Raw genomic sequence first — 27,321 nt, 5'->3', positions numbered from 1 at the left:
AAACTTGTGTCTTTGTCCAACCTCTATCCATTACACATCATTGATTGGTAACTAATGTAGAGGAAAATATTTTTCTCTTGATGCAATCTACACTAGTCCATGACTAGCTGAGGAGAAGGAGAAGTGGCCACAACTGTGCGTATAGGGATGCAATCAAAGTAAATTCTTTTGTCACAGAAAGGGCTGTAGATTTCCTAAAATGATAATCGGGTATGGATAAACATGTGAGGCCAATATCCTGGTCTTCTTTAATATTAATATTGTTACATTTATATTCTTTAAGGATGTTTTTAAATTCCCAGAATGCAAATCCTTGTCTTTATTATCTTTCAGATTGAAATATAACAAATATATGGAAGTCAAACATCCAAAATCCAGACCTGTTGATCATCCTGGTATGCAATGTGAATTTTATCAGCACTGTATTAAAAGTAATATAGGTGTTTTCTTACTTTTTGTTGTGGCAGTAACCATTATTACAATATACAGGGATTTGGGAAACAGAGTCCTTTTCTGCAAAGCTTCCTTCCTCTCTTCCTTCCCCTTCCTTGCTTCTTTCCCTTCTTCCTTGAAATTATACAAGATACACAGGATACATAAATAGTATGTCAAATTATGCAATGACTTTCTTTATGTTGTTGAATAGGTTGGTCGGATGACTATAACCCGTCTGATTTCCAGTATGAGGACACAAGTTATCAGATGGTAGATAACGGCGAGCAGGAGGACAGGGAGGAGCCTAGCGAAGATGAAATCATTAAACAGAGGAAACTTTTCCTTGCTGCAGAGACTGAGGAAGGACAGCCTACGCCCCGGATACCTGTAAATGCTCAGGACCAAGCACTTTCTCTCTCTAACAACTTAAACACAGTGTATAACAATAATCCAGACTTGGTTATCTCAAATCATGACTCTAATCCGCTACCCAAAGCTGAGAGGCAGATCAAAAAAACAACAACTCCTGGTGGCATGAAAACTCGCAAGCATAGACGCCAACATCGAGCCAAAGTAAAACATGACCTTAACCAGCCTGAAAACAAGGTGCAGACAAACATTTCAGATGTACAGCAGAGAAACTGGAAGAAGAAAAATAGAGAAAGGCAAAAAGAAGCAACAAAGTCAATGAAATATGACCTGAAGAATGTATCAAACCCTGAAAGACAAAGTATGATGTCTACAGTGGATGATCTAGTATTAAATAAAGCAGCCTTTGCTAACAAGGTGATTTTCCAAAAAGATCCACAAAACAGTAGCAAGGGGTACCCTAAGAAGGAAGACTTTCAAAGGAAAAGCAGTAGGCAAAACATAAATGATAATGACCAAGGTCTTAAGATGGGTAGGGTAAACAAGGAAGATTCTAGGCAGCAGGATCATTTTGCTGAGGAGACAAGACAAAGAACTGAAATTCCTGATAAGTGGAAGAAGCAGGTCAAAGCTAAACATGCCAGAAACCAGAGCACAGGACCCAAATTTAATGGAGACTTTGATGATAAGAAGATTCCAAAGTCTGAGATCTACCATGGGAAGCCACATGATAGCGGACAGGATGTGAGGAAAAATCAGACACCTGAATTTGATCAGGGTAAATTGGAATGGGATGAAAGACGTAAGAGGGCCTTTTATAATGGACAAACAGAGCAAGAATCTCAAAATGAACATCTATACAGTAATAAAACACAAGAGTTTGAAGATATTAAAAGTAAAAGACAAGACATCCTAGTAATGAAGAACAGGCTTCATGTTTCAACTACGGTTAGCAAACAGGGACGTGAACTTTACGGAAAGGGACAAGGAGCTCCTTTGGTAGATAACAGTAAAAAGCTGGGTCTTGAACAAAGAAATGTAAAAAGACAAAACCGTGAAGAAGTTTTGGATAAAAAGATTAACCAAGGGGAAGAACAAGGTAAAGATGAAGGAGAACTCGGTAAACCTGATCACAGTAACAGGAAAAGCTTTGTTCAAGAAGAACACGGAGTACCTGGGGCTCGTGGTAACAGAAAACAGAGTAGTAAATCGAATGACGGTGACCAAAAACAAAATGACGGGGAAAAGCAAGATCTATTGTGGAAAACAAATAATAGACTGATACTTCCTGCTCCAGAACTACATAGACCAAATGAGGGAAATCAGGACCGCAGCAATCAAAACCCACAAGATGGAGGAGAAGCCCAATCCCAGGAAAATAATGACGAAGATGAGGATGAAGAGCAAGAGCTTAAGTACCCATTTGAGTTTGAGAAACCTGTTTTCTGGAACCAGACCTTTAATGTGCGTCAAACAGACTTTCAGGTATTGAGGTCTGACTACATTGATCTTCAATGCAACACTTCCGGAAACCTGCAGTTGAAAGAGAATGAAGCCTTGAGCATAGTTGGGGCTTTCATGAAACGATTGAACCAGTGGAACCGAGGGTGAGGACTTAGGGCAAGTACCAGATTAGTTTTATGGAGTAAAGTGTAGAAGGGGGATGTGGGGTATTTATAGGAAATAAGACAGGTCTATCCCAAAATGTAAATAAAGAATATACAAATGTAGAGCTAAACCAGCAGCAAAAACCATGAAGACGCTGCGTTAAGCCATTGAATCTCTATCTATCTGTCCTGGTGACCAATGTGAGAATTATACCATTGGTACCAGAACAGGAGGTGATGGGAAATCTTCCAATGAGGACACCTGTTCCAGTGGGGATTTCCACTCACTTTGGAAATATTTCCTCTCTCTTTCTGTTGTGTCTCCAAGACAAAGAATGAAGGTAAATGCCTCCAACAGGACAGCAAAAAAGAAAATACCTGGCAAGGTTGTAAAAAAGTTTGGAATTCTGATATATTTTACCACCTGATAGTATACAAGATCACACTCAAAAGCCAAGTCCTATTAGCCATACTTCATTTTAAAAAGGTGCTGGCTATCTGAATGACTTGTATATCTACAGCTGGAAAATAGTATGGCTAGAGGTTTGTAGCTAATTTTTTGTAATGCTAGCTCTCACCTAAAACATTTATCTTTTGTATTTTTTGTCAGAATGTACAAACTCCAGCGCATCATTAACATTGAGAAACGCCTAGACTATGTGAGAGGGAGCCGCTATTTCTTGGAACTTGAACTCTCTGATAGGTCTAATCGTGTCCTAAGATTTTCTCAGTATGTATTTGCCCCGAATTGGACTGGGCTGACTCAAGAACAGCGTGAGCAAGAAAGGGACATGAAGAAAATTATGTGGGGGCCACGCCTGAGACTGATGGCAAGCGAGAAGTTGACGGAACTGTGTTGGCCAACAGGGCTAGCCTGGAACCCCCGCGCTTTGGTGTACATTATAGTACCAGGTGAGGTGGTTAACCATAATGGATTTTGTGACCTATATGCCAGCCAAGACTTTTCTTTTCATTTTTATGGGTTGGGAGAGGATTAGAACCTCTGTCAGGTTGTCTGTGTTCTCAGTGGGAAAATTTCCCCTCACTGGTCGAGGAAGTGAGGGGAAAGTTCTTGAATGTACAGTAAGATTAGAACCTCTGTCAGGTTTTACTTCTGAACAATAACGTCTAAAAATAAATAAATACTTGTGGTATGCTCTGATCAGTTGACCTATGTGCCATGGCATAGGTCACATTATCTTCCTTGTCTATGAGCATTGGAAGAAGCGCATCTGCTAGAGATACACTAGTCTGTTACGGTCTGCTGATAGCTTGAGGTCATTGCAAGGCTTTTCAACTCTCCATCATGATGTCGCCTACACGTGGGAAAAAAAAAATGAGACAGCCGTGCAGGGTAGTCCAAGAATGGGGAAATTCTGCAGAGAACTTGATTTAACTCTACATGAGATTATAGTTAAGTATCCCTTATTATTATTATGCAAATTGACTCATTTGTAAGTATATAGTTCTTTAAATGCAGCTGTTGGTGCTCGGTGGAAGGTGTGACTGTAAGATATTTGTTTCTGCTAGTGAAGAACCAGGCTCGATGGGTTCTAAAGTTTATAGAGGACATGGAAGTTATACACCGCAGCACAATGGATCCCTACTTCAGCGTTATTATTGTGGACTTCAGCAGCACCGACTTGGATGTAGAGGCAGCTCTAAAACAGTCCCAACTTCCCAGGTGAGGTGACCAGCAAGATCACTAAAAGAAGTGACAATAGGGGCTTCTGAATTCATAAGTATGGGAGACTCCTTGCAGAGTATTTCAGGAAATAAGAGTCAGATAAAGACTTGCATGATGCAGACTTCATATTTCCAGCATGGTATCCTATTGTCCCTAAGCTCTGTGCTCTCCTCCTGCAGTTACCAGTATGTGAGATTGGAGGGGAATTTTGAGCGCTCTTTGGGGCTACAGGCTGGAGCTGATCTAGTGAAGGTGAGTGACATAAGAAGTAACCAAGTGAAGATTCTGTCAATTGAAAATAAAACTTTATTCACACTATCAAGGTCTAGTGAGGTTTGTCTTGGTATTATAGGCTGGCTTCTAAATCCAGTGAATGTAGATAGTTTAATTACAATAGAGCGGGATTTTAGGGAAGCCTGATCATCTTTGTTTCTTGCAGAATTCGCACAGCATCCTCTTCCTGTGTGACCTTCACATGCACTTCCCTCCATCCATCGTCGATTTAATACGCACACACACCATCGAGGGCAAAATGGTGTACGCTCCCATGATCATGAGACTGAAGTGTGGTGGAACTCCAACCTGGCCTGAAGGTGAGGGTCAAATGTGAGATATCAGGGAATGTGTTGTGTCTGCGGAATATCTCCCACTGGTTAATGTCAAAGGATAATCTCAGCAAAGATAATCGAATAAATCTCCAGTTGGGCAATTTGGAAATTCTGTTTTTGTAATAATCTTTGAAACCTAACTACAGCCAAAATGTTTTCTTTAATATGGATGGAGCAGGGAACCGAACCATTCATCAGTCTTCAAACCGGAGCTTATACTCTAATGTCCCACCCCAGTAACACATTATTATTATTATACATTTATATAACTGGCATGTTCCTCAGAGAACACTGAGCCAGTTACATTATTGATAGACTGTTTCACCTTCTCAGGAAACGCTGTCTTTGTGATTCCTCACAGGTTTTTGGGAGGTAAATGGATTTGGACTGCTGGGTATATATAAATCAGATCTGGAACGTATTGGAGGGATGAATACAGAAGAATTTCGGGAACGATGGGGAGGAGAAGACTGGGAACTCCTAGACCGGTAAGGGGGCTTGAATTTGGATCTATTGAGATGGGGGACAATACAGGAAAGCCCTGAAATATTAGCAACATGAGCATATTGACGTCCACTAGTGGCAGGGCTATGGCCTGCAATTTGGATTTTAAAGTGTATCTAAACCTAAACTCTAACAATTAACACAAGCAATATGTTGTTGCGCATGTACCTGTAATTTTGAAAAGTTGAGTCCTTTCTTTTATATGTCCTTTTTTCATTTAAATTATACAAGCAAAGTGTACCCACAGGCATTCCATTTCCTAGGCTGACATTGCTTATCAGTTCAGCTGCAGTGTTGGCTCCCTGTTATGTGTACAGCATACTCCTAAAGTGGATTACAAGCAGCTGTGCCAATGCACAGTGAACTGCAACATTCTGGTATAGTCTTCTCAGAACGCATCAACGCCAAGCTGGTGATCACCACCATTTACTAACTGAGATCACCTGACAAACCAATGTCGCCTAAATGGTCTTTTAAAATAAAAATCTGAACTATTCCTTCCTTTACTGTCAAGAGACTAAGACAGATTGATCTCTACAATTTGCCAAAGCACTTTGTAGTGTGTAACAAAAAAATGCAATGAGTCTCCTGTATCACTCTTGCGAAGAAGGCGCAAAACACTTAGGCCTCATTCACACGGGAATCGGCCGGCGCGTACAGCTCCGTGCTGCGTGCAGGGCCGTATCAAGCAGCTCCCGGGACGGACAGGTGCTGCGTGTGATTAGTACGCAGCCCCTGTCCTTCTCTATGGGACTACGCGGCCGTACGCCCAGCACGGCCTTGCGGTTGAGCGTACTCGTACGCTGACAGGATGGATCCTGTCTGCGTCCGAGCCAGGAAACACGCACCTCTACGGACTTGCACTTGAGGTGAGCGTAGGGGAATACGGCTGCGTAGTCCCATAGAGAAGGACAGGGGCTGCGTACTAATCACACGCAGCACCTGTCCGTCCCGGGAGCTGCTTGATACGGCCCTGCACGGAGGACGGAGCTGTACATGCCGGCCGATTCCAGTGTGAATGAGGCCTTACATTCAAGAGTTAGGTCCTGTTTACACCTAGGCATTTTGTAGCTTGAATACCATTGTTTTTTTATGGCTCCTGTGCACATCTGAGTGTTCTGTCACTTGTAGCAACACAACTGTATCTTGAAAAAGTGCATGAGCTTCTTTTCAGGTAGATTTGCTCATTTTTGTTCCCATAGACTTTAATTGAAATGCCTTTCTGGGTGTTTTGCATGATGTCACAGATGCTTCTGCTTTCCATTGGGCCAAACAGAAAAATGCCTAGAGCTGAACGCCTGCAAAACGCTAAAAAATGAGCATAAAACCGCTCTAAGGGATTTTAATAACAACACCTGAAAACCCCAACAGCCAGCTGTGAACATGGCCCTAATGAGCGCCAGTAGTATTGACTATGCATGCTTATATAACAGCCCATAGTTAGATTTTATATTGGTTGATGTAACAGTTAATGCAACACCTAGCTGTGAACATGGCCCTAATGGGTGCCAGTAGTATTGACTACACATGCTTATATACCAGCCCATAGTTACCTACTAGCCCTTGGTAAAGCTCTGTGATTTTCAGTTTTCACCTAAAAAGACCTTCTTTCATTCACACATCGAATAAGTGTTTAAGTTATTTCACATTTTTACTTTTGCAGAACTTTTTTCCTGGTTTATAGATTTACGAAATGGATAGTTGAGTGGTCTTACATGTTGTAGAAGGAACTCAACTAGTCCAGTAGAAAAGTGACCCTGAGAAATGAATGTAAAATATTTTCAACGATGCTTTAGATTGCTAGCAGTGGTTAGTCTCATTCAGCTGGACTTGTTCTGTTATGTTGTTATGTAATCATCCAAATGGCATCCTAGTTCATTAGAACAACTTCGACATTGTCTTTGACATTACAAAACATGTTCAGTTGAATGTGACTCATTACTGTTAGCTATACCATGACCTGGATAAATTAGAACCTTCAAATATGGTGCTTTAGATACATTTCTGCAAATATAAAGAAGTGATTCATAGTTTTACATAAACTAAGTTATGAGTTCTTACTCTGACCCCTGTAGTCTCTCTCTCTCAGGATTCTTCAAGCCGGGCTGGAGGTAGAGCGCTTGGCAGTCCGAAACTTCTACCACCATTTCCATTCCAAGCGCGGCATGTGGAACAGTCGACAGACCAGAGATGGGCAACGTTACTAAGTATATTGCACTGAGAACAGTCATCTCTGGGGGGATTCTCAGAAGGATCACCCAATTCTGAGAGCTCTCTTACAGAGACAGGACGTCTTTCTATGTCTGTGGCACTTGGAATAGTCCCACCAGTGAGGGACAATGTTGTAAATGATTTATCAAAAGCTTTTATCCTATTTATTTTAGGACCTTAGTCAAGGCTGTTTAAAGGAAACCTGTTTTGAAATGGAGGCTGCCATTACTAAGTTATCCTACTTAAAAAGCTAGTTGCTTGTAAGTTACGCTGACCCATTTGCTACTCATTGAACATATCATTGTAAAGAAAAAGGTACATACCTACCTCTTCAGCTGCATATGCCACCGAACACTGCTCTGATGAAAAGGATTCATCCCCCGACGTCTGTTAAGAAACCAACACTTCCATGAGTGTCGATCTTTTGCTTCCACGCTTTGCTCAGTCATTTGTCCCAGCGACTCCCTACCCAGTAGTGATTCGGAGGGGTCATCAGGGGAACCCCTATACATAGCAGTAGACCAAAATGCAAAGGTATTAAAGCCAGAGGACAGCATTTTCAGAAGTAGGTCAGCAAAGACCAGGTCAGCATAACAGCCAAACAATTAGCAATTTCAGAAGGAGATAGCTTCTATATTTCTCTAATGACAGGTCTATCTTAAGCCTGACAAAGGTCACAAGCAAGAACAGCCCTGAAGGGCCCTCCGAAGTGGATAAAACTTTTCATAGTCACAGATGGGTAAACATTTTACAGTGAAGGACACCAAATGTGTGAAGTTTGGACGCCAATAAGTGGAGTCAAGGGTGCTACGGTCTTGTTAGCCCCAGGATGTTATCTGGGAATGTTTGCGTACATCATTATAATGAGTATTTATTGACTGGACAAAGTGCCTTACTAGTGATGAGGATTTTTTATTTATTTATTAAATTGCCTTTATTTTAAAGTAGGGGCATTTTTAACATATCTTTATGATAGCAGTGTTGGAGAGTTAGTGGCCTTTGCACTGCTGAGAAGCTACAAGTCCCAGCATTATGGTATGCCAGGGGTTTGTAGTGCCTGGGCAGGTGGATGTCTGTAGATTGCCCTGGTGTAGTAGTTAGCATGGGTGATGTCACAACCTACCTGAACCAAGATATAGATAGTTACATATTGTACATCAGTATAGATAATATAGATAACCTCTTCTACCATTTGTATGAATGCTATGCACTTATTTTGACATGACTCGGACCAGTAGACGAGGAGTGTATGTAGGTAGACAGCATCCGGGTGTGTATCCATTGCTACAACTAGGGATGAGTGGAGTGATTTCTTTTAAACTAATGCAAAATTACTGTTTTTGCCCTAACTAAAATTTCAGCAAAATGAACCTCTGTTCTCACTATATTGGCATAGGAGAAATGATTTCTGCCTGTTATGCGGTTTTCTCACTTGCTGTCTGGTGAAACCATTGTTACCAAAACAGTAAAAATTGGAAATCTCTATAATGCAGCCCTAGATAGCATAAAAACAAACAAACAGGGGTTCTAATTCTTCCCCACACTATCCACAACTGAATAAAAAAACTATTTTTGCTGGGTGCATACCTATTAAGAAAATCTTCCCATTTTGCATTTGTGTTCCTTTCCTTATTTTTTTGTGTATTTTATATCTTTTTATTTTTCCTTATTTGATTTGTGTTTTACACTTTTTTTTTTCCCGCAGAAGAAAAAAAATGAAAAAAAAGAAAGAAATTAAAACATCAGTTGCTTACATTTTTTTACTTTACTTTTTCTACAACTTTTTCTAACTGTGAAAAAAAAAGTCAAATATAAGGAAAAAGTATAAGGTAAAAAAAAATCCAAAACCATTGCACTCTCAAAAACGACCTTAATTTTGCCTTCCCCTTAACCTCTGTGCATTTTGCTGAAATGCACAAAATTTCCCCCAAAATTTCAGTTTCATTCATCCTTAATCACAATCCGTGCCTTTAAAGTAGAGTTTTTATATGAGAATTTGTCCAGAAAAAAATGGGTAAAACTATTTTTAAACGATAATTGTAAAATGTACATTTAATTTATCAGCACACCAGTTGGTTTTAATAGCAGACTGACAATGGCAGCCCCTGCACCCAGTGCTGAAATGTGAAGAGAAGGATGGAGTGGCTTCTTCAGACTCCACCCATCTGCTGGGGAAACATGTGACTTTTTTAGTCAATTTTATTTGACGTTTTTATTTAAAGTTTATTTAAAGTTTATATATCGATGTTTTACATCATTCTTCTCATTATTTATATAAAAAGGTTATTGTACAAATACACATTTAGAGCAGGAGACACTACTCAGAAAGCCTACAGGGTTTTCCCAATAACAAAGCCCAGCATTGCCTGGATTCTTGGAAGGGCCATGTGAAATATAGAGCAAGCAGAGCAAACTGACAAGATTAGTTTAGAGGAGAAAGACGAGAGTGTCCTTCTTGTGTCAGTCAGTCTGCAGTGTGTGTATTGTGATCTCCCTGCTCTTGAAGTCTGTTTCACATTCACAGCAGTCGCCGTTGTGTCAGTCTACCTAAATAGAAGATTCATATGTGATAGTTCATGGTTAACCTCAATAAATATTAGTTTTTTTCAAAAATGTGTTTTAGTAGTAAATATACACATCATTTTTTATTATATCCCATTTTGTGTGTGTGTATCAGTATAGGTGTGTATGATTGTGTGTGTCTCAGTATATGTGTGTAGAGATATGTGATTGTGTGTGTATCAGTATCAGTATATGTGTGTGTGTGTGTGTGTGTGTATCTGTATATATGTGTGTCTCTGTATGTGTGTGTGTGTGTGTGTGTGTGTGTGCGTCTCAGTCTGTGTCTCAGTATGTGTGTATGTGTCTCAGTATAGGTGTCTATGTGTTCCTCGGCTTATATTCGGGACGGCTTATACTCGAGTATATACGGTATGTGTGTATGTGTGTGTCTCAGTATATGTGTGTGTATATATGTGATTGTGTGTGTGTCTCCGTATATGTGTGTGTGTGTGTGTGTGTCTCAGTGTATGTGGGTGTATCAGTAAATGTGTATGTCTCAGTATGTGTGTGTGTATGTGTGTGTATCTGTATATTATTATTATTATACAGGATTTATATAGCGCCAACAGTTTGCGCAGCGCTTTACAATATAGGGAAGACATTACAATCACAATACAATTCAAGACAAGATGGTAAGGAGGGCCCTGCCCCTGAGGGCTTACAATCTAAAATATGTCTGTGTCTCACTATGTGTGTATGTGTCTCAGTATAGGTGTCTATGTGTCTCAGTATATGTGTGTATGTGTGTGTCTCAGTATATGTGTGTGTATATATGTGATTGTGTGTCTCCGTATATGTACTGTGTTTCCCCGAAAATAAGACACTGTCTTATATTTTTTTTGGCTCAAAAAAACACACTAGGTCTCATTTTCGGGGTAGGTCTTATTTTTTTTTTTTTTTAACATATAACAATCCAAATTTAATGGAAATCCAAATTAAATAATCCAAAATGGCAAAGTTAAGAATATGGTGATCAGGGCAATCAGGGGTGCCATATCTTTCCAAGAGCAATTTGGTAACCAGAAAAAGCGAAGCGCACTTTCACTATAGATTCCTCACAGGCGGAGTGCATTTGGTATCGCTCCGCCTGTGACAGGAGTCGGCGCTATAGAGGAGCCCTCAGCTAATGCGGCTCTGCTCCCTGTGCTGCCGCCTCGCTTCCACTAGCGCTGGTTTCATTGGCACCGCTGATTCTCTCCCGCGGCTCTTCAAGTTCCCCCTTATGCCACCGCCGGCCCTGGGAATGGTCACAACTGGGTCTTATTTTGGGGGTAGGTCTTATATTTTAGCAATTCCCAAAAATAGTACTAGGTCTTATTTTCAGGGTAGGTGTTATTTTCAGGGAAACAGGGTATGTGTGTGTGTCTCAGTATGTGTGTGTGTGTCTCAGTGAATGTGTGTGTCTCAATATATGTGTCTCAGTATATGTGTGCATACGTGTGTGTGTTTGTCTCAGTATATGTGTGTATATATGTGATTGTGTGTGTATTAGTGTGTATAAGTGCACACGCCACTTCCAGCCTGCTTATTGGGCTAATAGTGCATATCACTACATCATTGACGTCCTCCCTGTGTTCTCTCCCTATTGATAGACCACCCAATTCCCTTCCCTTCCTGAAAGCCTAATTTTGATTTTCATCTGCCATGGGACAACTCATTATGAAGACAGATTTAAGGTAGTATTCATTCAACAATGAATGTGTATAAAACAAGTATGCAATGCGCAGCAAAGTATTTCTTTACATTTTGCTCAAGCACTTACAGTTCTGTTTTCAATTGGTTGTCTCCAGCTCTCTCAGCTCGGCTGCCCTGAACTTCCTGTGCTGTACAAGATCACAAGGAAGAGCACAGTCTCCAGCAGCTGTACATCTACTAGCATGGAGAAGAGGGGAGCAGGGGAGTGTCTTGCCTTGCTGTGTCTATTTGTATGTAGAGACACACACAGCTTACTAGTACACACAAGGGTGGCTCCATAGGAGCATTCAAGAAAAAGGAGCCACCCGAAGACAGGATAGCTGGGTCAGCACACAGGGGACCGGATGATCCTGTAGGAAACTAAAACCTTTAAACGTCAAGGAGCAGCATCCATTGTAAGTGATTTCATCAGCATTTGAAATAACTTAAAAACCTTTTATCTGGAAAAAAAAGTCAAGGCAACTGGACTTGCTGTATTTTTCTTGAAGACGTTTCACTGGTCGTCCGACCAGCTTTCTGAATTGAGAAAGCTGGTCGGATGTCCAGTGAAACGTCTTTAAGGAAAAATGCAGCAAGTCCAGTTGCCTTGACTTATTTTTTACAGATATACCATGACCTGGATGAATGAGAAGCTTCACAGACTTAAAAACCTTTTGACTTTAATATCACTTTTAGGTATTGGCTGAGTTGAAATATGTTTATGGAGCACAGATGAAATACAAAACCAAACGGTTGTTTTTTTTTGGATTGCAATGAACACTACAAAATAATAGTTAATGAAGAAGAAGCCACACACTCGTTAAGTCTATTTAATAATATTTATAATAGTAATGAGAACTGTGAACATTTGTAGTTGATGGATTGTTAGAAGATCAGATCCAGGAGGGAGGACAGGAACATCGGGGGGTAGATCTAAAACAGAGAGAAGGTACATTTTTTTGTAGGGAATAGGGAAGAATACATTATTTTTCTATTTCTGTGACCTGTTGGAAAGATTACCCTTCACTTCCTCAGGCATCCCAACCTGAAATAATTTTTTTTCAGCAGGTGCCCTCTCATTTCAGGGAGGTGCCCCCCCCCCCCCCACACAGGGGGGGGGGGTGGGGTGAATGGGGGCACCTCCCTGAAATGCTGGAAGGTAGCAGAGGAGCTAATGCTTCCCTTGATATCTGCTGGGGTTTTTTATGTATTCTGACAGCTCCTGTCGTCAGAGTAAAAAAAGAACAACCGACAGTATAGGACTGAATAGCTATATTGCTATTGGCTATTTCAATCCTACAATAGACAATAGCAGGCTAGCTATTGCACCGCCCACTGCTGCTGTCAATCAGCAGAGGAGGATGTGATGGAGAACTTCAGGTCCACCTCTGCTGATTGACAGCAGTAAAGGGAGGGAACAAAAGCCAGCCTGCTATTGTAAATTGAAATAGCAAATAGCAATCGAGCTATTTATTTCCATGCTGGGTTTTTTGTTGTTTTTTTACTCGGCGGTCAGCGGCCCCAATGTTGGAAAATAAAGAAAAACAAGAGAGAGCAGAAAAACAAGAGGGAAAGATATCTGCTTCCTGTCCAGGAGACGCAACAGGAAGAGAGAGAAGATCTCTTCAAACCTCTTAGACAACCATCACCAGAACAGGTGCCCCATTTGAAGATTTCTCCTCACCTCCTGTTCCATGACATTTTGGATTTTCCAATCAGTTTTCTCCCCAATGACAACAATCGCCAGGAAAGATAAGAAGGTGAACCTCCCCAACACTTCCCCACTCCATCCAAAAGTAAACAAAAAGGTTTTGGTTTTAGAAACACTTTAACTGTTCAGGAACTTTACAATTGCTCCAAAGCATGTGAACAACCTTAGTGACAACTAACGGCAGCAAATTCATTTTGATACCTTTAAAACTGAACTGCGGGCTGCGGCTGTCCCTTCAGTCTTGCACAGCTGTACCGGCTCCTCTCCTGTTTGCTTTCTCTGATATCACTGCTTCTCACAATGTGCATTAGAATCTGCAGCAAGTCACATAGACTTTATTTTAGACCCAGTGATGCAATCGCTGGGTCGCTGGTGGGAGGGGCCGGCAGGGTGCTGTACATAGCTTTCTGAAAACATCAGAGGAATCGGCCTCAGTACTTCTCTCAAGAGCCCTCAGCACTGATGGAAGCAATGGGCCGGCTCTTTGGAGCAGTTTTATAAAATATCACGATGCCTTGATGAGTGAATGGCATTCTGAAGCAGTGGGAGTTCCTAGACAGACTGTATTTGCAGGCAGACTGGCCTTGGTGAGGCCCACATGTGATGCTGAGCCTCAGTGATTGAAAGAACTGAAATCCAATGAATGAAAGGGGCGGGCCAAGGACAGAAAGAATGTAGGAGGAAAGGGCCAAATGACGGGGATGTCCTCCAGCGAGGACATGAGATGGGCTCTATCTGACTTGCTGCAGATTCTAATGCACATGATGAGAAGCTCACAGTGTGCAGTGAAATCTGAGGAAGCAATTTCCGTCCAGGTGAGGAGCTGCTACAACTGTGTAAGACTGAAGGGAAGGATGGAGTTCAGCTTTAAGGCAGAATATGTGTTCAATTGTTGGGTTGTTATAGCCGTCTGTGTCCCTGCGGTTCCTGTGTCCCCCTTTGACATGTAAAAAATTGGTCAACTTGCACCCCAAATGCAGCCGTGAAAACTCAATTTTCTCCTATCTATTGGTGCGCATTAAAACACGTACAAACGTGCAGAAAAAAAGTGCGGAACACACGTCAGATTTACTACATGAGCTATTTTTCCCACATTTGACGGCCATGCTGCACTCATCGAAATTATTGGGGAAGTGCGTCAGACGGAGGGAAAAATGTGTGCAAACATGCACATACACACGTGTTCCCGCTACGCCTAGATGTGAATGGGACACTAAGGCCCTGTTCACACATAGGCGTACCAGGAATGCGTATTGCAGTTTTTTCCCCGCATTTGGCGCTCATCCCTGTTGATTTCAATGGGGGCCGCACATGCATCAAATGTGGGGAAAGTAGCTCATGTAGCAAATCTGTGACGTGCTCTGCGTTTGCGCGGACACGTTTGGGGTGCCATTAACTAGTAATGGGACCACAAACGTGTTGCGCGTTTGGTGAAGACACGTCACAGTCCGCACTTTTGTGCACGTTAGACACATACAGGGTTATTCACAGAAGTGTGAAGAGTTTGGAGAAGGCAGGAGAAGGGAACAATCTAGGACAACATAGCTGAACTGGAAAGTGAGCTGAATTGGAGAATTTTTTCAAATCAGCTATTCTGGCCTAGATTGTTCACTTCTCCAGACTCTTCACCCTTTGTGAATAGCCCTCATATTCTCCATATGTCTATGTGTGAACAGGGACCAAGTGCCTCCTCGGGTTGGTGACCCTTTTTTTTCCCATCCCCCCTTCCCACTCGATACCTGTGTGTGCTCTCATTGCACCTCCCGCGGCCCCCTGGAAGGGTACAGGCCCGTCTTCTGCACCCCGAACGCTGTGATAAAGATGTTGATGAGAAGGGTGATAAACACAAGCGCGGTGGCCACATTATTTATCACATCCAGAGTCTGCTGCTTGGAAACGTCGTTCAGATTCCTCCGAGCTGGGGGAAGGGGGACACAAAATAGAGAAGGAGAGTTGGTAAGACTACACAAAAAAGAGGTCAGAACACAAAGTACATCTAAACCTTCAATGAATGATATTCAGTGGATCATAAACAGCTGCCATTTTTTCCTCAATAAAATAATGGGTTTTTCCGCCTTTGCTTTCTTCTTTGTTACATCTCAGTACTGATGATCTCCTGCAGCCTCTTTCAGGCCACTTCCTATCCACATGCACTCCAGCGATGGCTGCATGGCATTTCTTATGGCGGATTCCCAATGGTGACTTCAGTGGACCATGTCTGTGCAATGTGTATTGAAATGACTACTTGTCACCCATGTGACAGGGTGACAACACAGGAGCGCAATTGGGAGATGAGGACAGAGTGTTGTCACCTTATAACAGGAAGTGCCTGAACTAGGATCTTAATGGCAGGATCATAATTACACATTATTTTGGCAGTCCCCGTATATCTATTCCAACTGTAGTTTAATCTGCTTTTATTTCACCTTCCCTGGCTCCTCCTCCACCTCATCAACATGCTAATGAAACTTTGAAATAAAACCTTTCCCTTATCATGACATACTTTATTTTTGACCAAGTGATGTCATCACTGGGTTCTGCTGCTTCTCAATGCAATGCAGGCAGATCATGGCTGGTGGGAGGGGCCAGCAGGGTGCTGTACGTAGATTTCTGAAAACATCACAGCCCCCTGCCTGAGTACTCCTTGTAACCTGGATGGGAAATCTCCCCAGTGATAACCCTTCCCCATGCGATCCAAACCAAAGAGTGGAGTTGGGCTTTAACCGCCATGCATCCCCAGGCAGCCACTCCGATCTCTTACCGATGACAATGAGAAGGATTCCGATGACCAGCTGCAGAGCCAGCGACAGACTGATGAGGGTGATGAGGGTGACATAGTAGGTGAAGCTCGGCCCCTGCTCAAGAACCGCCTTCAGCTGAGTGGCGTTCGCCATAAAGAGCGCCACGTCCAGCATGCTTTCCGCCAGGCTCTTCTTGGTGGCATAATGGTTGAGATTGAAGGGCGATCGTCTCCACCGATCTCTTGGATTCCCCCCGGCCTGCAACAGAGTTCACCGTGTCATTAACTAGTGCCATGAATCTGCAAACTACCAAATCTATCCAGCAAACACTGCAGGTGCACGTAAAACCTTGAAACGGACCTTTACCCATATCTTCAAAATAACAACAAACACACCTTTAGAAATGTTTAGTAATGACAATCTACAATCACATACTTCTAGATAAGTGCCGGCTTTGTATTCTTTGCAATCCTTATTTCCCTTTTCTTCCCCGGTCAGTGGCCATGTTTACCAAGGGCAGATTACTAGCTCTCCATATTTACTTCCTGAAACGCTGGCACATGTGACTAGACATGTGACCATGCACATCATCTCGGGAGGAAAATACATTTCCAGATGAGGTTTCCCAGCAATGCTCTGCTGAACCTTCCCAGGATGCAACGCTTTGGCACAGTTACATAATTGGTGCCCGAACTGGACCAGGAAGTAGATGAACTCTATTTGTAAGTAAATGAAAAACAAGTTTGTTTAACTCAGGAATGTAAAATGATTTTATACCAGCACGCTGCATGCTGCTGTGATTTTAGTGCAAGGGGGTAAAGGCTTCAGGCTAGGGTCACACCTAGGCGACACAACACCGGGCGATTCTTGCGTTTGATTGCAACGCGGTCAGGAGTCACTTAGGTGTGAACTGATCGTGTGCTGTGGGTGCCATTATTTTCTAATGGCACCCCAGTCGCGCCGGGCGGATTGTGCAAAAAGGCACTAAAATCAATGGGGCCGTGCGTCAATTGCTGCCCGCATTGTGCAGGACCACGTGATCCCAGGCTGCCTACTCCTCACCTGTCCCATTTTGGTGTCACCCCCTTTGAAAAGACAGGCACTCGGTCATTGACCGAGAGCTCGACAGTTGCAGGAGAGAGGAGGGGACCCGTCGGGTGAACATCCCCTCCTTATCCCACCGGATGAACATCCCCTCCTCTCTGCCAGCGTCCATCACCAAGATTTCACCAATATGGAAGCACACGTGCGTGGTGACGTCATGAGCATGCACGATGACGCCACGGCGGGGTGTCACCCGGTACCCGCTCCAGGTGACACCCGGCCTCGGGATGCCCCTGATCTAAAGAATTATGTTTTGAGGTTTTGGACACAGTAGGAAATGGTTACGACCCCCATCATGTCAGATTTGCCGATTGGAAGATTTCTCCTCACTTCCTGCCCCAACAGCAAAGGAAAATGTTGGATTTCCCATCACTTCTTGTCCTGGGGACACCAGGACAAATAGAGAGGCTGATCACCCCAGTGGGAACACATATAGCAATAAAAAGCTGACAGGATTCTAATCCTTCCACACTCCATCCAAACCTAAAAAATATTTTCGGCTTAAAAGCAAACTTTTGAGGCCCAATGGACATACACAGAAATAGAAAGTTGTAATTTCATCAGGCTGCAGTTATACATTTTACCACTAGGGGTCAGTAGTGGCAAGCAATAAAATAAACAATATTAAAACTAGTTTTATAGGAGCCAATCACAATCATTGTTCTTGTTTGAAGGGTAAGTTTACCTCTTGGACCATGTTGCATGTTACACCTTGAATATGGTCACATCCCAACCCCCTCACCACCACCACTTACCTGAATCGCATGGTTCTTGTCTTCTCAGGCTGCTGCTCTTTTTTTTAAATTCCGCACAGCTGCGTATTGATCCATCTACACAGCCGTGTCCTTTGACAGGATCTGTGAATGGAGCAGCTAAAACTCCCATCAGCCACCGCAGCAGAGGCACTTGTAGTTCTCAAAGGAATATAAGTGCGCTGACACTTGTAGTCCATTTATTCTTCCTTCTGTCCATGTTACTAAATGTCTGTAGTGATTGAGCTGATTGGCTGCAGTCACTGTCAGGCCGAGAATTTTCGGACTTGCTTTTTTAAGAAAAGTCAATTGAACAATCAACTTTTGTGGAACGGAGGAGTGGCAAAGGGCCCACGCACTGCTTGAATTTCGGCACTATCACTAGGACTTGGACTTGGAGAATTCGAGCAGTGTATGGCCAGCTTTAGTCTGCTCTCTCCTCCTGGTTATAAGTGCTGTCCTTGCTTCTCTAAGTCCAAATGCTATTGTGCAGGTTAGGAGAGGAGGCAAATATAAAGATAGACTCACATACTTCCACTAGCTGCATTTAAATATTACTTTGAATAAAGATATTACTGCAATCAGTTTTTTAAAATATCTTAATTGTATTCTGATTTAAGATTTCCGATCAGGTTAGCTTGCTTTCCATCTGAACCTTAAACACTTTTTATTTCTGAAATACGTTTTTACAATGAACGTGCAAACTTGTATTCCTCCTATTCAGGTCCATTTATATATTCCCCAAAAAATTACTAAACATTGTTATAACAACAGTTAGTAGGAATACCTAGCTTATGTAGTTATATTGGTTTCCCTGAACCCACCACACGCGCATCTGCACTCACGGGGGGGCTTTCGTCTTCCGACCACGCCACCAACCCCCCCAAAATCGTACCATTTTCGGCAGGTTTTCCAGCGTGCTCGTAAGAGGAAAGTCGTGCGACCGTACAGTAGATGCGGTCACACGGCGCTGCCCATACACCTGCCGATTATCGTATGATCGCCTGATCACCCGCGATTATCGTACGATAATCGGCAGGTGTATGGGCACTTTAACACTGGGAGACTTCTGACGAGAAAAAAGAGCAGATGGAGCAGAGTGATGACTAAAGACTTTTGTCTTGCGAGGGTTGTAAGCTAATTAAAAGCTTGTACGATCTGCCCATCTTGGACAGGCAGATCGTACTTGCGATCATCGAAAGGCCAAAATGGTTGCATGCCTTCCATACACCTTGCGATTATCGTACGATAATCGCAAGGTGTATGGGCACCTTTACTCCTTCAGCAGATACACAGATAGGAATAGCTGGAAGAGAGGGCAATGTAGTCTTGATGGGTGACTTCAATTACCCAGACATCAATTGGGCCAATGGAACTTCGGGTTCGGCAAAGGCGGGGCGATTTCTAAACATGTTGCGCGACAATTTCATGGACCAGATGGTGGAGACTCCTACCAGAAAAAATGCCATTTTTTTAGATTTTCAAAACATATGTATTTTTACAAATTCTTTACTGCGCATGTGTGAAAATTCAACATCTTAGCAACTTATGCACAGCAGTTTCATTCCGCCAGGACTATTCCATCAGCCGCAAGACACATTGCGAAGTGACGAGTCATGGAGCTGCAACGAGAGCGGATATCCTCCTCATTTATCATTTTCTGGACATGGGCCACGTTTTCTGTAGTGACTGCCGTAGCGGGCCTTCCCGTATGTTCGTCATCCTGTAGCAAACTACGGTCCCTTCTAAATTCTCTAAACCATCAGAAGATAGTTGCCCGCGAGGGTGCTTCATCCCCAAATGCAGAGTGTAACCTCTGCATACAGTGTTCTTCGTCCAAGCCAACTTTAAAATCATAGAAAATCATTGTTGCAGCCACATTCGTAATGTGTCTTGCGACTGCTGGAATAGTCCTGGTGGAATGAAACTGCTGTGCATAAGTTGCTAAGATGTTGAATTTTAATACATGCGCAGTAAAGAATTCGTAAACTACCTATGGTTTGAATAACTCAAAAATGTTACACACACACACATATATATGTGTGTGTGTGTGTATTAGGTTACATTTTTAATGGCGTTATGACACAAGGAGAGAATGAATTTGATTGACTCAGGAACTAATTTTTGCTGAATGATATAGGCTGGAGTTCCTGTCTCCTGTCCACGTGACTGCATGCTTTCAAAATGCATCAAGACAAGTAAATTTCAGGGTCAGGAGGTTGCTTCAGATCAGACCGGTCCCTTATGATTGCCTGAAATATTGTCAATAAATGCCACTTAAATGCCACAGGCAATCTCCCACACCCTACTACCCAGACAGACACTGTGTCATGGTTGAGTCATCATGGGGACCGATGACAGTCTAAGGTTATGCAGTTTCCGACCTGCCTGTCCTACATTCCATGACTGCACTACAAGCTGCATAGTTCAGTTGCAGCATAGGGTCACCTCACCTAAAAACCTTTCAGCATCAAGTACATGCTGGAGAGTTAAACCACCTGAGCCTTTCTTCTATCTCTTGGGAATACACCTGCACCTATGTCTGCACACCTACTGTGGCCCCACCATCCATGTGTTGAGTTTCTGGCTCTGCACAGCACATTATGAGGGGTTCCTACCTTCCCTTTGCTGAGTTTCCGGGTCTATATACCTGCTGCGCCTATTATGAGGGGTTCTCACCATCCTTGTGCTGAGTTCCCAGGTCTATACATCCGCTGTGCCTGCTATGGGGGGTTCTCATCATCCCTGTACTGAGTTCCCAGGTCTACACACCCACTGTGCCCATTATGAGCAGTTCACACCATCCCTGTATTAAGTTCCCAGGTCTGTATACCTGTCGTGCCCATTAGGAGGGGTTCTCATCATCCTTTGCTGAGTTCCCAGGTCTGCACACCTGCTGTGCCCATTATGAGGGGCTCTCACCATCCATGTGCTGAGTTCCCAGGTCTGCACACCTGATGTGTCAGTTATGAAGGGTTCCCACCATCCCTGTGCTGAGGTCCCGAGTCTGTACACCTGCTGTGTCCATTATGAGGGGATCCCACCATCCCTGTGCTGAGTTTCTGGTTATGTACACCCGCTGTACCCATTATGAGGAGTTCTCACCATCCCTATGCTGAGTTCCCATGTCTTTTCATCTGCTGTGCCCATTATGAGGTTCTCCCACCATGCCTGTACTGAGTTCCCTGGTCTGTACATCTGCTGAGCCCATTATGAGGGGTTCCCAGGGGCGGGCTGAGCCCACCAGGCTCACTTATAACTATAACATCACATTTAAGCAGCACTGATACTCTGAAGAACTCTAATTTAATTATGAAGAACAATATTGGTTTAAACTGAGAAGCAGCAAAAATCACAAAACACACCCAACTATCACTTCTGCCGTCCTTGCAATGAGTTGACCGTGGTTGTGTACATGAAATGAAGCGAAGAACCGTACCTTTTAAGCGCAACTGTAGTTAAAGTGGACCTGTCAGGGAATTTACAAATCTGCATGAATATATTCCTATATGTCACAATAAACAGCAACCGTATAATCTTCAGGAAATCTGCACCTTTTCTCATCAAAAAGCCATCTTTGAGCTCCAGTTCAGTGACTTTGCGTAGGCTGAGAAGATGTCATCAATCTGCTGCAGGCAGGAGGAAGCATTCCCTCAGTGTCCTCTGCTCTAGGGATCAGACTGCACTTTGTAACTTTGTAGCCAGACTGGGCTAGACATTTGGGAGCACAGGCAAGAACTATACAGGAACCAGGATTTACATGACTGTGTCATCTCTGACCTGGGCAGTCAAGCAAGTAAATGGTGACCCTGGATGATGCCTAAATAAAGATGGCTCTATCCTTCTGAAGAAAAAAAGCTTCAAACTTACACATTACATAGCATGATGCACTTAATATATTTGATGCTAGGTCCCCTTTAACTCACTTACTGCTGGAGAATATTAAGTATACAAGGACATGAGTAGAACAGGAGTAAGCTCAGTTATTAAAATGGCAGCCACTTGCCTTCCTCTTTTGCAGTAGAGAGCCCTCACTGCTGTCTGCCCCACGATGAACATGGGTACCCTGCCCAGCATCACTGGCACCTACAACCAGTGACAAGTTCTAGCCACATGTCTGTAGGGAATAATGATATCAGTGTTTTGGGAGAGGGACCATGAACTCCTATTATTGCCCTGGAGCTGCTTAAACCGGGGCCCCAACCTCCTTGAACCTGATAGGGGTTATAGCCAGCTACAGCAGAAAACCATCAGAGAAAACAGGCAGAGATCTGTATCTGCTACAGCTTTGCTAGTGTGAGATAATCCTTGGGCAGGGATAGGCAACCAAAGGCATGCGTACCAGGGTGGGCATGCAATGCCATTTTCAGCGGCACCTGGAAGACTGGAACATGGAATCCTCACGGGTCCTGGGTAGCCTGCTGGAGGACCAGAGGATCCTCTGTTGGGCCCAGCTCCCTACAAACACACCACTGATGCCACAGGCTGTACTTGACAGCTCAGTGGACTGTTAATTACAAAGGCTGACCTCCCCCTCTGTGCCCATGACTCACCCACCTTCATGACATTTTGGAGATGCCCACCTGATGTCACTGACGATAAGGTACCAGCTGTCTTCCCAGTACCAGTGTGTGGTTGTAGATGTCATTACACCCAGAAGCTTGCCTGTCTGCTCTCTTCCTTTCCCTAATGGAACTGCCAGCTGCAGCAAGTATTAATGTCAAGCCTCTGCATTTCTGTGCATGGATTGGGGCTGATCTGATGTCTAAAGGTGCATGAATTGGGACTAATCTGAGGTCTGAGGGGGAGGAATTGGGACTGATCTGAGGTCTGAGGGGGAGAAATTGGGACTGATCTGAGGTCTGAGGGGGAGGAATTGGGACTGATCTGAGGTCCAAAGGGGGAGGAATTCTGGCTGATCTGAAGCCTGAAAGGGGAGGAATTGGGGCTGATCTGAGGTCTGAGGGGGAGGAATTGGGACTGATCTGGGGTCTGAAGGGGGAGGAATTATGGCTGATCTGAGGCCTGTAGGGGGAGGAATTGGGGCTTATCTGAGGTCTGAGGGGGAGGAATTATGGCTGATCTGAGGCCTGAAGGGGGAGGAATTGGGGCTTATCTGAGGGGGAGGAATTATGGCTGATCTGAGGCCTGAAGGGGGAGGAATTGGGGCTGATCTGAGGTCTGAAAGTGCATGAATGATGGCTTATCTGATGTCTGAAGGTGCATAAATTGGGACTGATCTGATGTCTGAAGGAATATGTATTTAGGCTGATCTGAGTTCTGAAGGTGTATGAATTAAGGTTGACCTAAGGTCTGAAGGTGCATGAATTGGGGTTGATCTGAGGTCTGAAGTTGCATGAATCGGGGCTGATCTGAGCTCTATCATCTCTCAAAAGTCATCTCTCAAAAGTCTGGTGCTAGTAGGTTGGCACAGGTGTCAGGGGAAATCCAGGAATGGATGAATATCTGTGTATAACGTGTTACCCAGCATACCAGCCCTGGCACCTTATTGCAGCCAAATAATAATTGTTTGCATTCGTGACTCATATTGTCTATCTTCCAGCATATGAGCAACAGCGCCAGCCTGCCCTGCCCCCATATGTGTGTGTGGGCAGCGCTCAGGGACACACCTTCACAGCGGGGAAATCCACAAACCGCCAAATACATGTTGAAAATAATGCATGGTGAAAATAATGTACGATGAAAATAATGTACGGTGAAAATAATGCGCAGTTGACATTAGACATGTGCAATTCATTTTGGAAAAAATTGTTTTTCGGCTTAATTTACGTTATTCGGAGATTCGTATGTATCCGAATTTCCGAATAGCAGAAATGACGAATGAAAACTAATCCGAATTTCCAAAAACTAAATTTAGAACGAAATTCGTTAGCGGTAATCTGTACAAATTTTCGCTTGTGGACAAATTTTCGTTGCAGCAAAGTGACATTTAAAAAACATTTTTTTTTAATGTCACTTTGCTGCAACGAAACGAACACGAAACGGAAATGAATATTCGTACAGACTACCGCTAACGAATTTCGTCCGAATCCCAAATTGAATTGACTTGACTTGAATTAACGCAAAATCCGAATCAAATCCAAACGAAACAAAACACATTTTTTTGCCAGTGCACATGTCTAGTTGACATTGCACGATGCACTGCAAAAATATTTTGCCCTGTGGCCTTATAGCACACAGCTAGGTGGGTATATTTTATCTAATCACACCCCAGATCATCTTATATAAAATCATATGTATATTAGAGGGTCCGTCCACCCAAAACTGATATCTCAGTATGTGATAGAAGCCTTTTTCTTTTTTGTTAATTTTGAAAAGAGTAGGGAAGAGTTAAAACTTTTCTCAGTAACCCTATTTAGGAGTTATGTTCTCACTTCCTGTCCCCGTGATACCTGTTTAAGAAAAAAGAGGTGCTTTTGTCACTGGAACAGGAAGACAAGGGTAGAAAATCAACCAAAAAAATTTAAGTAAAGAATGAAAGTAGCGCTTTGCAACATTTCTTAATGCAGGGAGCCAGAGGTGGGCTTAATCAAATAATCACTGGGCAGCATCGTGGATTAGTAGAAGCATGTCTGCCTTGTAGCGCAGCCAAACTCAACTCAACTCAACTACCAGCCAACACACTATCTGCATCTTATTAAACAGATATAACAAATCGCCATAAATGGGATATTTAACAGACCATGAGGGAGCAAATAAGAGAAGTTCAATGTTATGGTTTAATTATACTTTAAATTACAAAAAAGACTAATTTCCTTCTTCCGACCTGTGTCCTCCCTGCGTCAGATGAAGTGATTTATATACATAACTCTTCTACAGAACCCCTTCCTGTAAATTGTCATCACATGCAGAACTGTGCAGAAAGCCGGCCTCTTCGTTCCTTTCTGAAATGAGGGACCGTGCCAAGTGCAGGTGTGCAAGCTTCCACCTGATAGACATTAAATCATTCGGCACAGCAGGTAGTATTGGAAAATGGAACTCATAAAATAACAAGCGCCCCATGATGCCGATAGGCTTTGAGTGTGGCGGTCACATGATGAAGCCGGCAATGCAGGATTACACTGCCGGGCATAGGAAAACTAGAAGTTTGAATTCATTTTTATTTCACAATCTGAAGTGTGAAGCCCAGAGCCGAACTGATATAAAAAACAGGAAAAATGGTCACCAGCACTCCAAGTTTTCTTTAAGACTAAATCCTTTTATTCATTCTAGCAGGTCATATCACCATGCGAGGCAACGTTTCGGAACCTGTGTGGTCCCTTTATCAAGCAGACAAAAGTCACCACTTTTGTCTGCCTGAATAAAAGGATTTTGTTTTGGACCGATCAACTGTCGGGCTCATGGACAGAGGGCCCGACAGTTGCAGGAGAGAGAGGAGGGAACCCGGTGGCATACCTTATCCCACCGGGTGAACGTCCCATTCTCTTTTTGCCGGCGTCCATCACCAAGATGGCTGCCGGCAGGTATCAAAAAGATGACCGCGCATGCGCAATCATGTTATCGGGCACTCGCGCAATGATGTCACGGCAGGGGTGTCACCTGGTATCTTCTCCGGGTGCCACCCGGCCTTGGGGCGCCCCTGGGTATTCGGGTTCAAAAGTACTGATGGAATGACCTAAAATGGGTTGTTTACTGTTGTACTGACATCAATATGCCAGCTTAGAGAAAGTGCTTTATCAATAATGGATTATGGCTTTTGTCTGCTAAGTTTTAGCAGTATCACTGTGAGGTGTAACAGGCCTAGGTACAACTGTATCTAATTTTAAATGAAAAAAAAGGTTATAAAAGAGAATCTTTTTGTAATCCTGCCAGTATCAATGAATATATTCTTGTCACAATATACAGCAACAGTATCATTTGTCAGAAACTCTCTATCCTTTTAATAACAAGGCCCCTTTCACACACGAATCGGCCTGCACGTACAGCTCCGTGCTGCGTATGATTAGTACGCAGCCCCCGTCCTTCTCTATGGGGCTACGCGGCCGTACGCCCCCCAACGCTCACCTCAATTGCAGGTCCGTAGGGGTGTGGGTTTTCTGGCCGGGACGCATACAGGATCCATTCCGGCGGCGTATGAATACGCTCACCCGCACCCCTACGGACCTGCAATTGAGGTGAGCATAGGGGGGCGTACGGCCGTGTAGCCCCATAGAGAAGGACAGGGGCTGCGTACTAATCACACGCAGCACCTGTCCTTCCCGGCAGCTGCTTGGTACGGCCATGCACGCAGCACGGAGCTGTACGTGCAGGCCGATTCGTGTGTGAATGGGGCCTAAAATACATCCTTGAGCTCCACGACTTTGCCTAGGCTGAGATGATGCCATCAGTCTGTTGCAGGCAGGAGGAAGCATTTCCTCGGTCTCCTCTCCCCCAGTGATCAGTCTGCACAATTGTAACTTTGTAGCAAATCACGAGGTGAGAGGCTGCAGCAGGGCCTGATCTGTGTCAGACATTTGTAAACACAGCCAAGAACTGCTCCGTCACCAGAATTTGCATGACTGTTTCATCTCTGAGCCAGCCACTCCAGGATGGCTCTATCCTTTCCTCTATCCTGGCATTCCCAGGCGGAGTACTGTGATCTCTGTGATAGATAAGCAGTTGCATCCTTTTCAAAAGTTTGTAATGTACAAAAAAAAAAAGAGAAGATGTAGATCTCAACACGATGACTATGCCAAATGATATCATTCATCCTGGTGTGGCACACAGTACACTTTCCAGCTGCCAAGTCTTTGTGTGCTCAACTGCCACGACAGGTGAACCTTAACACCTTGTTCCAAATCCAAGGCTTTTGTTCTTGTTCTGGGGACTGGGAGTCGGGAAGGGCCGGACTGATTGATCCTGGGGCAGGTGGCAGGTTGGACAGAGAAGTCATTGGGCTCTGTTCCCGTACAGTGGTGACGCTCCCAAGGCAGAAACCTGATCGGACTCAGTCTGAGCTCACCAGCTTGGGTACCAGCCAAGAGGGCAGAGAGGAGTGTGATGAATAATAAAGTTCTTTAATCATCCAATAATTACTAATGACATCAACGTCAATACAGGAGCAGACCAGCCCACACACAGATGTGAACGCTACAGGATGGCAAGGGATTATGGGAAAAATGGACAGATAGCAGCCAATAGGATTAGCTGCTTTAGCCTCCTACGGGGGAGCAGCAGCGTGTCATTGATTTGTACAGGCGGCTGTACATCACACCTGTGGCCTCCTGGTGGAGAGATCCGGTGTTTATGGTACATGGACCCAGGGCTGTCCCTTTGGTAATCGCCGTTTGAGGCAACTGTGTTCCGGGGAAGGGGGGGGGGGTAGGGTGTCGGCAAATGCCGGACCGTGCTGTCAG

General features: G+C 43.7%; 2 protein-coding genes across 2 annotated transcripts in view; one reads left to right on the top strand and one right to left on the bottom strand.

Annotated features, from left to right (window-relative positions):
* B4GALNT3 (beta-1,4-N-acetyl-galactosaminyltransferase 3) overlaps positions 1 to 7,457 on the top strand; it is a 56,539-nt gene extending 49,082 nt beyond the window's left edge. Inside the window, exons 12-19 of the mRNA XM_018576419.1 lie at positions 334 to 395; positions 647 to 2,411; positions 3,022 to 3,323; positions 3,942 to 4,095; positions 4,278 to 4,350; positions 4,538 to 4,691; positions 5,068 to 5,194; positions 7,300 to 7,457. Coding sequence (XP_018431921.1) covers positions 334 to 395; positions 647 to 2,411; positions 3,022 to 3,323; positions 3,942 to 4,095; positions 4,278 to 4,350; positions 4,538 to 4,691; positions 5,068 to 5,194; positions 7,300 to 7,417 — 2,755 coding nt within the window. The 3' untranslated portion in view covers positions 7,418 to 7,457. The remainder of the gene's footprint in view (positions 1 to 333; positions 396 to 646; positions 2,412 to 3,021; positions 3,324 to 3,941; positions 4,096 to 4,277; positions 4,351 to 4,537; positions 4,692 to 5,067; positions 5,195 to 7,299) is intronic.
* Positions 7,458 to 12,450: 4,993 nt separating this feature from the next.
* NINJ2 (ninjurin 2) overlaps positions 12,451 to 27,321 on the bottom strand; it is a 23,066-nt gene continuing 8,195 nt past the window's right edge. The window contains exons 2-4 of the mRNA XM_018576453.1: positions 16,130 to 16,367; positions 15,108 to 15,286; positions 12,451 to 12,590 (exon numbers count right to left, since the gene is read on the bottom strand). Coding sequence (XP_018431955.1) covers positions 15,120 to 15,286; positions 16,130 to 16,367 — 405 coding nt within the window. The 3' untranslated portion in view covers positions 12,451 to 12,590; positions 15,108 to 15,119. The remainder of the gene's footprint in view (positions 12,591 to 15,107; positions 15,287 to 16,129; positions 16,368 to 27,321) is intronic.

This window comes from Nanorana parkeri, unplaced genomic scaffold (genome assembly GCF_000935625.1).
Source record: "Nanorana parkeri isolate BGI_ZX_2015 unplaced genomic scaffold, ASM93562v1 scaffold67, whole genome shotgun sequence".
NCBI classification, from domain to species: domain Eukaryota; kingdom Metazoa; phylum Chordata; class Amphibia; order Anura; family Dicroglossidae; genus Nanorana; species Nanorana parkeri.
The sequence above is the reverse complement of the archived record's forward strand: the minus strand, read 5'-3'. Positions and strand labels throughout refer to the sequence as shown.